Genomic DNA, 12,230 nt, shown 5'->3' on the forward strand with positions numbered 1-12,230 from the left:
CTATGATTTTTTAATCCCTTCATATACCCTATTAAATTTAATTTTGTTCAAAAAATAAAATAAAATGCAAACTTCAAAAAAATATTTTTTTTACAAAGACAAAACAATGCATATATTGTCCCCCGTAGTTGAATAATGATAGATGTTTTACAACAATAATAATTCCTCTCCTTGCAAATCAGGCCTACAATTTCTACGTGTTTATTTTCAAGCAACTGACTGGCCATCTATCTGTTGTATATAGCAGGTAATCCAACAGTAGAATTAAGCTTCAAAACTTCAATTTCTACCTTTTTTTCATAGGCAAACTGCAGGGGAAAAAGTGTCCATGTCTGTGTGCTATGGGATAGAGAGAGATTAGAGGAGTGGAAGGCAGAAAGAAGTAGATGCAGATGTTTAAATACCTTCCAGAAGTTATACTAGGTTACTTTGGACCTGTGTTCTTTTCCTGTCTGGCAGGAAGATCAGGGGTCCATGTGGAAGATTCCTGCAAGATTTGGTCTTGGGATTTTCCTAACTTCCTCTTACAATAATTTTACAGGAGAAATCCTACATAAGTTGAGCACTTCATGCTCGGACACGACTGCGATCTTTCAGCAAGGTTTGCTGAAGAGGACACTGGGCTAGATTGACTTTTAGGGGGGGGGAAAGGTTGAAGAGAAAATAAGCTTCTTCAAGTAAGAGGATGAGGACCTTTTCCGCCATTGAACATGCTGCCCTTTTGGAGTGCTTGGCTGGTACAGGAGGATGATACAGGTTCTTTCTGGTCAATTTGTTATTAACCTCCCTTTCCAAAGACAATAGAAGACCTGGTTGGAGTCACCTAAATGATAGACCAATAGTTTGACATTCAAGGGCATTTCTTTCCAAATCTGACAGTGGAAGATCAACTGTGGTCCCTCAGTCAACTTAGCTTTGGTGGGGAGTTGGAAAATGGCTACAACTTCCTGCCGTTGTCCTGAGAGGGGAGCACTAGTAGCTTACTTGGAGCTATCCAAGGTACTGGTTGTTGTTGTTGTTGTTGTTTTTACTGCCCTCTTCACCAAAGGACCTGAACTGAGTTAACTTCCCATCTCTGTTGCTCTCCAGCAACAGCCAAGGTCTTGCCTTTCCCAACAAAATGCAGGCAGTCTTGAAATGGGAAAAACCTTGGTGAAATCTTACCTGGCTTTTTGGTCTCCTACCCTTTTAAATAGCATTGCACGAAACCATGAGGGAAAACCGTGCGGAATTTGGGCATTAATGACGCCCAGCATTCATTGGTGCCAAAGAAGGTTCTCAAGAGCTAGAATCAATGAGGAATTAGATATGAGTGAACAATCTAGGATTCCATACCGAGAAGGAGGTGGTCTCGGTCAGACGTCGACGGTCAAAGTGCAAATCAGAATGCAATCAACTTCGGGTGGCGTTCCATTCCTTGGAAGTCTCAGTTCGTAGATTAAAAAAGGGTTTCACTTATTCCTGGGAGAATAATTTTAATTGTAAGCCACTCAGAGTCACTTTTCAGAGTTGAGACGGCGGCATGTACATTTAATCAATCAATAAAAGAAAGAAGTGTGACCAGTGGGTCAGTGTGCTTCTTCCTGAGAAAGAAGAATTTGGTCTGGGTGACCCATGCTTTGGTTGTCCGTCATTTAGATTCCTAAAATGTTGCATGTGGAAGTGCTCTTTAAAAAGTGGGTAGAACCCACCGTTTGGAGTTTTTATTTGTTTCCGTGATGAACTAACAGAATGTAAAAGAAAAATACTGCAGTTAAAAATATAAAATAAAAGCAGGGACAGAAACAAAAGCATATATTTAAAAAAGGAATTAAAATAAAACATTTTCCCCCCTAAACCAGAAAGGAGCCACATACTGTTTGTGAGTGCTTAAGAGCTATTTTAAAGATCCATCTTAAATATTTGTTACCAAGTGTGACATTTGTACAGAGAAAAGTAATCTATTAGGGGGAAAAAACCCACATTGTTAATATAGTTAATAAATTGCGCTTCCAATAAATTTATCTCTCCTAGATTTTCCCTCCAAAGCTTTCTGTTACTAGGTTAATGGCTGAGTCGGAACACACTTTCTCACAGTTTTACAATGCCATGGTTCAATTAAAGGTACGTTCTAGTAGTGAATGCAGCTAATGCAAAACTTTGATGCCTAGATGCTCTTCTGGCAGGTGATTCTGACTGTATACAGTGAGCCTGAATCATCCACATTAATCTTCAATTTGGTTCTTGAAACCCACATTATTTATCTTAGTGCTATAGATACATTAAGAGATGAACCGTTTTTACTCTTAGACACTCACCCTTACAGAAAGCAAAGGGGAGGAAACAGATATCAAAGGATGATTCACCTGTCCTCTGTACTCCTCCTTGGAAAAAGGGGACATCCCTTTACAGATAGTCCTCGATTTACAATTGTTTATTTAGTGACTGCTCAAAGTTACAGCGGCACTGAAAAAAGTGACTTATGACCGTTTTTCACACTTAAGACCGTTGCAGCATCCCCAGGGTCAGGTGATCAAAATTCAAACCCTTGGCAACTAGCTCATGTGACTTCTCAGGTGATCCCCTTTGGCGGCCTTATGTCTAGCAAGGGAAGCCAGATTCACTTAACAACCAGGTTACTCGCTTAATAGCTGCAGTGATTCGTTAACAACTGTGGCAAGAAAGGTCGTAAAATGAGGCAAAATTCACTTTACAAGCATCTTATTGATGATGATGATGATAATAATAATAATAATAATAATAATTAATAATAATAATAATAATAATAATAATAATAATAATAATAATAATAAAAAGTTGGAAGGGGCCTTGGAGGTCTTCTAGTCCAACCCCCTGCTCCATGGAAATGTTAGGCTCAATCATAGTCATAATTTAAGGACTACGTGAACAAGGGTTTGATCTTCGAATCAGGGTGCCATTAGTCTTGCAACCCTGTTCATCTTAGGATGTCTCCTGGGCTTGGTGCAAAAAGATGCCAGATAGAAAATGCCCGTGTACATCAATTGCTCAAGGCCATTGGTCCTTTTATCAAGAGATAAAAACAGTGCAAGTTTTCCCTTGACCAGACCTTCAGCACACCGCTTTCACCAACTTATATGGATCTCATTCAGAAGCATAAAAAGTCTTCGAGGAAACTGCTGGATAATTTTGCTGAGTAAGTATTGATCCGGGGACTTCAATCGTGGACACGGGGCACGTTCGATCCACACTGGCTTGATTTTGCACTGCCTTACCAGAAGTTCCTACTCTCTGTTGTCTGTTGTCTTTTTTGTTTTTTATTTATCCCTAAGCTAATACGTACACATGTTGCGATACTGCAGCTCCTTGGGGACTTGCAAAAGAGCAGGCACGATCCAATTCAAATGAAACCAAATCAGTTTATTACAGCCATATGCTTTTCTGTATTCGCCCCGGTGAAGTTTCAAAAGGGGAAAAAAAAAATCTAGATCCAGTGATCTGTGCATGTTGCATTCTAGAGGAACAGTAAACTTGAACAAAAAACGTCCAGACAGCCAGGTACTTTGGTCACTCTTGGCAACTGCCCTTCATTTTTGAATAATATCTAACAGATGTCTAATGCAATACTCTGAGCTGAGTGTCCTCCAGAGAAAGCTGTTAATGTCACTCTTTCTGGCTTGCCCTGGAACAAATGATTTGCAGAATGCTGATTTTCCAAATTGGGAGGATGAGGCGTTTGTATCGTTGCTCCTCTAAGGAAAGCCCATGGGGAGAAAATTAGTATCATTAAAAACAAAAAGAAAAATGTTTGGTTCCTCTCTCTACATTTCCAGTATATCACATGACGAGTTTTGCTTTCTAGTTTTGAACACAAGTGTGGTGCAGAACTGGTGGTGTTACAAGAAAAGAGAGAAAAAGCAGATCGGAAGTTCAGAAGGTTTGTTTTTCAACTATTTTTTATATATATATATATAAATATTCAGACTCCTTTAAAATTAAAAACCCTTTTTAAAAAATCGTCACGTCCTTCAAAACGTATGACATCTGGTAGTTATTTATCAACTAAAGTCAGTCATTTTTTTTAAAAAATGCAAAGATATTGCAGAGGAAAACTTAGGAAAACCTAAGATACTTTTAGAAGCGTGCTGGGAAAAAAAATCTCCAAAGTGAGGACTTGAGAACTTCACATACTTTCCTTCTTCATAATCCCCAATACATTTGTTTTTCCAAGGACCATTGATTTAGACCAGGCCTTCTCAAAGTGTGGCCTGGGGACCTCCGGGGGATCCCCAAGGCCCTTTTAAGCGGGTCCGCAAACTCAAACATATATTTTGACATTTTTCAGTTTGAATTTGCGTAAGACTACAGAGCAGAGTAGTTCTCAACCACAGAAAATGAAAGCTCTGGGGGGTCCTTGGTCATTTTTAAGGATGTAAAGAGGTCCTCAATCCAAAACGTTTGAGAACCGCTGATTTAGACTATTGTTATATACAAATAATTTCTCTGCCAAAGTACTTCAGATGGTTTGTGATTTAAGACAAAGGCTAAACATTTATCTATATGTTTAATATTAACTTACTAAGATTACAGTTTTATGGTTCCTAGGACCAATGCCGGGGTCAAGTCTCTAGTCTTCTCACAGCCTGAGAGACCACGCGTGGCAGAGCCACATAAAGAGACTTTTTCGGGACAGGAGTTGCTCATGTCAGCTCTCCAGGCTGTCTCCTTCCTCCCTCAAAAACAGCCAGTGAAATGGCAAGCCAAGCAGATACAGGATGCACCAACTTCTCTAAGCCAGTGGGTTCTTGGCCTTAGCAACTTTTAAGAAGTGTGAAATTCAACTCCCAGAATTTTGGCTGACATCTTGAACTTGCTAAGGTTGAGAAAAACATTGCCTTAACCCAGGGGTAGGCAACCTTGGGTCTTTTATGACTTGTGGACTTCAACTCCCAGAATTCCTGAGCCAGCTTGGCTGGCTCAGGAATTCTGGGAGTTGAAGTCCACGAGTCATAAAAGACCCAAGGTTGCCTACTCCTGCCTTAACCTATTCCTTTTTCAAAAATGTATGTATATGTGTGTGTGTTTTATATATATACATATATACATACATACATACATATATATATATATATATATATATATATATATATATATATATATATATATATATATATATATATATATATATAATTCCCCCTCACGACATCAAACATTGTTTATGAGTAACAGACTACTTTTATTTGATATTAAGCCTTCAGAGAAATACTGTGTACAAAGATAGACCATGTATCTGGGACACAGTGCACATGGTGAAAAGACCATGTGTTTGCAACCCTTTACCCAGCCTGCTAGAAATTTAATGAAATGTCACTTTGACTTGCCCGTATTGGGACCAATGTGACCAATGCACAAGGGCAGGAGTAAAAAAAAAAAAGCGAGGGATTTTCTTGCAACTTGCTGTGCTCTGTATTTTTTGCCTAGGATGCTACAAACCATCACCACGAAGCCTACTGAGAAAAGGGTAAAAATAGAACAGTTTCTCCTCCAAATGGTAATTCAGTTTTTATATCACTATCTTCTGTGGTTAAATACCCTTTGCGGCCCACTTAAGGAATGGAGAATGTGCTGGAATGCATACACAGTTTTTGTTCATGTTAAATTGGCAAAAGCCAATCCATTTCGTTTTGTACAATGTTAATTGCATCTTCAAGTAGGCTTAGATCCTTATTCAATAACAGATCACGGAATGAAGTTGAACAGAAGTCTGTGTTTATCTTGTAAAAAGGAAAAACCCACTGAGGGCCCCGCAGAAGTCTTGATCTGCTTATGAAGGATACGGGACTGTTGTTTGAATAGAATGGAATTGAATAGAACTGAAAGGGACCTTGGAGGTCTTCTAGTCCAACCCTCTGCTCAAGCAGGAGAACCTATACCATCTCAGACAAGTGACTGTCTAGCCTCTTCTTAAAAATCTTCAGTGATGGAGCGTCCACAATTTCTGAGGGCAAGCTGAGGCCCCCTCAGATACTGGAACACTGCTATCATGCCTCCCCTATTTCTTCTTTTCTTTAGACTAGCCAAACCCAAGTCCTGCAGCCGTTCTTTGTATGTTTTAGTCTCTAGGCCTTGGATCATCTTAGTTGCTCTTCTCTGAATTTTTCCCAAGCTCTCTACATCTTTTTTGTGATATGGTGACCAAAATTGGCTGCAGTATTTCAGGTGTGGTTTGACATACGGTTGTAGTAAGACTGAGAGACACAAAAAGGCCTTCTCAACTTTTCATTCCCTCAATAACATATATAGGCTTCTACATGCCCCGTTGACTGCCGGGCAGCAAATTCTCAAGAATCCTGCAAGAAACATGCAAAACCCATACCCAGAAATAGACAGGATTATCGATCCGCCAAATTATTTCCTCCTTTGTGTTTGAAATTACCAGCATAGTATAAAGTTTTGACTCCAGAAGATTAAATATGGTGGCAAATACCGTTTCAGACAAATAGTTGTTCAGTCTCTTCTTAAAAACCTCCAGTGATGGAGCATCCACAACTTCTGGAGGCAAAGACATTTGACTGATTAATTAACTGTCAGGAAATTTCTCCTGATGTCTAGGTTGGCCCTTTCCTTGATTAGTTTCCATTTGTTGCTTCTTGTTTTGCCTTCAGGTGCTTTGGAGAATAGGTTGACACCCCCACACCCCTTCTTCCTTGTGGCAATCCCTCAAATATTGGAACATTGCTATCATGGCGTCCCTAGTCCTTCTTTTCATTAAACTAGACATACCTAATTCCTGCAACCGTTCTTTATATGTTTTAGCATACAGTCCCTTATTATCTTTGTATGACTCAGGTGGGGGGGGATGGTGGGGGGGGAGAAGGGAAGTGGTTGCAGCATCACAACATTCAAAATCCCACCCAAATGTCGCCGTGATTCATTCATGGTGTTTCTTTTGAATAGGCAAATGCCAAAATACACCATCATGGGTCTTGCGGATCAGAATCAGGAGCCAAAGATGTCTGACCTCAAGATAAGTGCTGTGAACATTGATGGAATTTTTCCGACCGCCAAAATTAAGCATACTAAACTTTTGGTAGGAAATAAGCTTCTGACTTTCGAATCAATAAAGAATGAGACGGAGTCATTGGGCTTTGGTTTTTTTTGCCTCCAACCCCTTTAATTCCAATCTGGTTCATTTCAATATTTGTAACAAATATATTTTGGCAAATTGTGTTTTATATTGTCAAGTCCAGACAGAAATCAACATTTTGGATGATTTATGTTGGAAGCATATTTTAAGAAAGAGAAAAATACATTGGAAAGATTAATAGCGCTTTTGAGAGAGAGATAGAGAGAGAGAGAAAGAAAAAAAGAAAAAAGAAAAAAAGAAAAAGAAAGAAAAAAGAAAGAAAGAAAGAAAGAAAGAAAGAAAGAGAGAGAGAGAAAAAGTTTGGAAACTCATCCTAATAATAGCTATTGCTATTGTTCGTTATAATGTAATAAAAAACAGCCAAATGAATTGTTTACTGTGGCATACAAAGTCCTCCAAAAATGTGGCATACTTCAGGCTTCAAGGAAAATTATAGCTCCTCCGCCAGGATTGGTAGCAAAGAGGTTGTTTTCTTCCAGGGCTAACCTTTGGCCATAATTTCTGTAATAAGCCTCCTTCACATTTGCTAGGAATCTCTCCAGTTTGTCCACAGGGACCATCGACACAGTGCAGCCACCCCATCCTGCCCCAGTCAGGCGTGACCCAACTGCTCCAAACCGCCTAGGAGCACAGAAACAAAAAAAAACCCAAATAAACAGATTGGAAAGTCATAAATTAAGGGAGAACGTGTTGTGCATGCAGCGAGTCTACTGGTAAATGCTGGACATGAGCGGGCTAGATATATTCTAGCTTTCAAAAGAAAACAGGCAACCATGATAGGCAGCTAAAAGTCAGGTGAGTGGAAGATTGCAATCCAGTTCTGAACAGCTGGCATGTTAAAACTGCCTGGTGTAATCTAATCTGAACTATGGATTTACTAGGAACTTCATAGCTGAAGGCCATCCGTGTCTGCCAGTCTTGATGTCTACATCATATCAATGACCTCTAACACTGGCTAATAGAAGACTGAATAGTAGGATCACATTTTGCCTGTGCCCCAAAGTGGTTTCCTGGAGGTATGCGGCTGCCATTGTGGACAGTCCACATTAGATTCGCCCTTCCTCTAATCTCTCAACCCTCTTCAGATATTTTATGCACCTACCTGTCCACCAGACAAGGCAGCACTCCGAATTGGTTTTTTTAGTTTCCTCCCTAATGGAAATGGCGACAGTGGCTGTTGATGTGCTTTCTTATTAAGGGAGTGGATCGGCCCCACCATAGTAGGACTGCTCTTCAGGTAGTGAGATTTTACGTGCCATGATTTGCTTGTAGCTTAAAAGTGGCAACATCCCAATTTTGTCATATTTTTAGATGGTTCCTAAAATGTAGCCACTGACCAGTTGCTTACGTATATACCTCTGTATCGATGGCCCGATCTGCAATGAGTTCCTCATGTGTCATTTTAATGCTCTGGTTTCTAACTAGCCTTTTCCGATTCATTCGCCTTTGCGTAGATTCTACAACCTGACCTTATGGAGCAGCAGTAAGATAAATCTGTTCCCCAGCATTCACTGGTAAAAGTCCTTTTATTTCAGAGACCCTCAAATTCTGCAGGTCCACCATCGCCTAAAAAAGATAACTGACTTTATGTGGGGCATTTACTGTAAGCGTTGAACAACCAAAGGTTGGGGCCCTTTCAGAACTTGCCCTGAAAGACAAGGCAGCTACTGGCTTCTCCAAGAAAAACGAGAGTAGGCACACCCATTAATCCAGCTTTGGTGTGTGCAAACCCTGCCCCATCTAGGCATAACCGTAAAGCACCTAGATAACACAGATTTTTCTTTGTATCTTCAAAGCTTGCAAGAAAGCTTCTAAGAACTAATAATCGGAGACGCAGAAGCAACGCACCTACCTGCCTAGTCTTTTGGAAACATTCTTGAAGCCTAAACACAGCAACTGGCAACGATGACAGATTTTTTTTTTTAAAAAAAAACCCATTTCTGTATGCAATTTCTGCTTATTATTGTTACTATATTAGGTAAGTTTTATTTCTGGATCAGAAACAGACAATAACAAGCTAAGAGAGGAGGGGACCCTTCAATTACCAGTGAAAGATGCCAAAATAAAGTTATGGGTTTTTTTTAAAAACAAACAACCGCTGTGTAAGTTCAGAATAAAGTGACAGACAAGCAGGCGGGCTGGATGCAGCGTGGTTCCTGTCATAAATCTCCTCAGCCAGGTTTCAGTGGGAAGCTCAGAAGAATTAAAATCTGAGGCATTTTAGGCATACGTTGAATTTTGCCTGACATGGTTTTCCTTATAAAGGCCAAAACTGAAATCGCTCTTCTTCGAATGAAAACTTTAACCCCATATTTTCATCTTGGTATTTCACTTAGCTGCTGTATTGCTTCATTATTATTATTTTTTTCATCTTGGAGCTAACCTGAACGTTGCAAATCATTTCAGGATTTCCCTTCCACAAAGGACCCACGTGGGGGCCTTCCCTTATGGAATGGTTTCCGGCGAAAACAGGAATTGCCAGTCAGACCAACCGGGTGGTTTCTGTATCTCGAAAGCACAGAGGGAATCAGAGAGTCATCTTGAGAAGGGAAAACCAAATCTTTTCCCTGGGGATTTTGGAGGCAAGTCCACAAAGGGGAGAAGCTAGGAGGAAGGGGCTGAACCAAAAAAAGGAAGCTCGTTGGGAAAAACTTAGCCTTCCTACAATGCTCCTGTAACAATTCCTGATCTTGGCCAGATGGCCTTTGATCTCCACAAAAGCTCCTCAGATATTGGGCAAGGCCAAGAGAAAGAAGCAGGTAACATGCAAATGTTATTTTCAGAAGTTTCTGTCGTTCTCCCTAGAGACTTGGGTTAACCTGTGAAAGCACCTGTGAAAAAATAGTTCCCTAAAAAGAACAGCCGCTCTGTGGCTTGAGCCCCATTGCAATAAGCAATGATATGGGTCCTCACCACAGCAAACTCTGCCCCAGTTTTTGCCTGTCTTCCTGTCTCTATCTATCTATCTATCTACCTACCTACCTACCTACCTACCTACCTGTCTGTCTGTCTGTCTGTCTGTGTCTGTCTGTCTGTCTGTCTGTCTGTATCTATCTATCTATCTATCTATCTATCTATCTATCTATCTATCTATCTATCTATCTATCTATCTATCTATCTATCTTGTATGCTGCTCATCTTGCTGGAGGTGACTCTATGCAGCTTACAGACATTTTTTATCAAGCTCAGGAAATTGGGAGTCAGGGCAGTTCAAATGAATATAGATATATTGTATGCTAAATCTCTCTACAAGAATCTGACCTATTTAATGGTCAAAGTAAATTGATGGTAGGTAAAAGTCAACAGAATTCAGTGGGGGGGGGGGCTGGACTTAAACCTCTGAAGGGACTCGAGACTGATGACAAGTTTGACCCCTCCCTTGGGCTCAGCCTGGTTATCTCCTACAATTTTGTAGTCATTTCTCTTGAGAATCCTAAAGTATGTGATTTTTTTCTTAACATAGGATATTCATGAAATTGGTTGTATGGACCTACTTGCCAAAAGTAGCCAGCCAGCCAACCAACTACCAAAGGGTATAGCATACCATCAAGGCCCATGGTTAAGTCTTTCTCATTTTGATCCAACATTTCTATCATAATGGCTCTGCAAAGACATTCATCTGTGGCTTGAATGCCTAAGCTACAATTTTTCCTGCCCTGTTTAATTGGAATGGCTGGGGCAAAACCTATAGGTACTATGTCATAGGAACTGCTTAGCGTCTTGCTTTGAGTCCATAAATGGTCTGAAATGGGAGAGCTTGATGCTCTATTGTGGAGATGCTGAAATAATGACCTCCCCCACCAGCTTTGCCAGCACTTCAAGCTTGGAACCTCGGGGTGGCCTCCTACTTTTACAGCATCTCCTAAAAAGAGGTAATAACCGTCACTCAGCTACTTAGCTCACCAAACCACCGTTGTTTCCTGCCAAGCATTTACGGCATGACAGCCCCACTCTGCAACCATGCTGAAATCATTTAGATTCTTTCGAGACAGCCTGAGTCAGCATCAACCTATTAGCGCAAACAGTTGTTATCAACTGCCTTAAACACAGTTAAATAGGAAACACTGGGAGACTTTGCTGTTGGAATCAGCTGGACTGCAGATGCTGTTGGGTCTGTTGTGTTTTCTTTATGAATGAAAACTAGTTGCCAGCTCCTTCCTTCCTTCCTTCCTTCCTTCCTTCCTTCCTTCCTTCCTTCCTTCCTTCCTTCTTTTTTTCTTTTTTTTTTGCATTGCAGGAAATGCTGCACAGAAACCCTGCTCACTGTATGTGTGTGTGTGTGTGTGTGTGTGTGTTTGTGTGTGTGTGTGTGTATCACTTAGAATTATATACCACTTCATAGTGCTTGACAGCCCTAAGAGGTTTACAGAGTCAGCCTATTGCCCCTCCCAACAATCTGGGTCCTCATTTTGCCGACCTCGGAAGGATGGAAGGCTGAGTCAACCTTGAGCAGGTCAGGATCGAACATCCGGCAGTCAACAGAATTAGCCTGCAATACTGCATTCTAACCACTGCGCCACCACGGCTCTTCATAGACATAAAAATAGAAAAATCTAGTTGGGATGTCAAAGGCAATAAATGTATAAGCAGTTCTTGGGGGGGAAATTCATAGCTCAGCATGTTCCATATGAGGGAAGTCACAGATTCAGTTCTTAGCCTCTTCAAATGGGTCTGGGAAAATCCATTTCCATTGAGTCTGAAAAGCCACGGCCAATTTAATGCAGACTGGTTCAAAGCATCCCAGCTTATTTTCGCAACCTGCCCAGAAGAGCAGGAGTTCTATCAAAGAAGTACAGATCGACTCTTGCTCATTTACTTGTTATTTTGGACTAGGGTCCTGTTTTGTTTTTGTTCTATAGTTCTGAAGAGCCCCTAAGTAACTCTCAACTCTTAGAATATGGCAGATCTGCTTGTCTTACAATAATCATTCAGACAAATGCGGTCTATTGGCAAGAAAATGAAAACCTGAAAATGAAAGAATGCTAAGAAAGGGGGATTAGTTATACATCTTTAAATGGGGGAGCCCAAGGTTGTCCAGTCTAGGCCAAAGGCTGCAGAAGGAGATCATGCCAAAGGTTAGTGGGTTCCAGAGCAAAAGTTAGTTTTACTTTCAATGTACGTACAC

General features: G+C 40.6%; 1 protein-coding gene across 3 annotated transcripts in view; it reads right to left on the reverse strand.

Annotated features, from left to right (window-relative positions):
• GALK2 (galactokinase 2) overlaps positions 1–12,230 on the reverse strand; it is a 68,389-nt gene that overhangs the window by 16,007 nt on the left and 40,152 nt on the right. The window contains exon 10 of one of the 3 annotated variants that reach the window (XM_083371037.1): positions 2,801–3,710. The exons of 1 other annotated variant lie outside the window; for it this stretch is intronic. In XM_083371037.1, the coding sequence (XP_083227163.1) occupies positions 3,563–3,710 (148 nt within the window). In that variant the 3' untranslated portion in view covers positions 2,801–3,562. Of the gene's footprint in view, positions 1–2,800; positions 3,711–6,982; positions 7,727–12,230 lie in introns of those variants that run through there. One more of the 3 variants, XM_083371036.1, reaches the window with a different exon arrangement.

Source organism: Vipera ursinii, assembly GCF_947247035.1.
Source record: "Vipera ursinii genome assembly, chromosome: 11".
NCBI classification, from domain to species: domain Eukaryota; kingdom Metazoa; phylum Chordata; class Lepidosauria; order Squamata; family Viperidae; genus Vipera; species Vipera ursinii.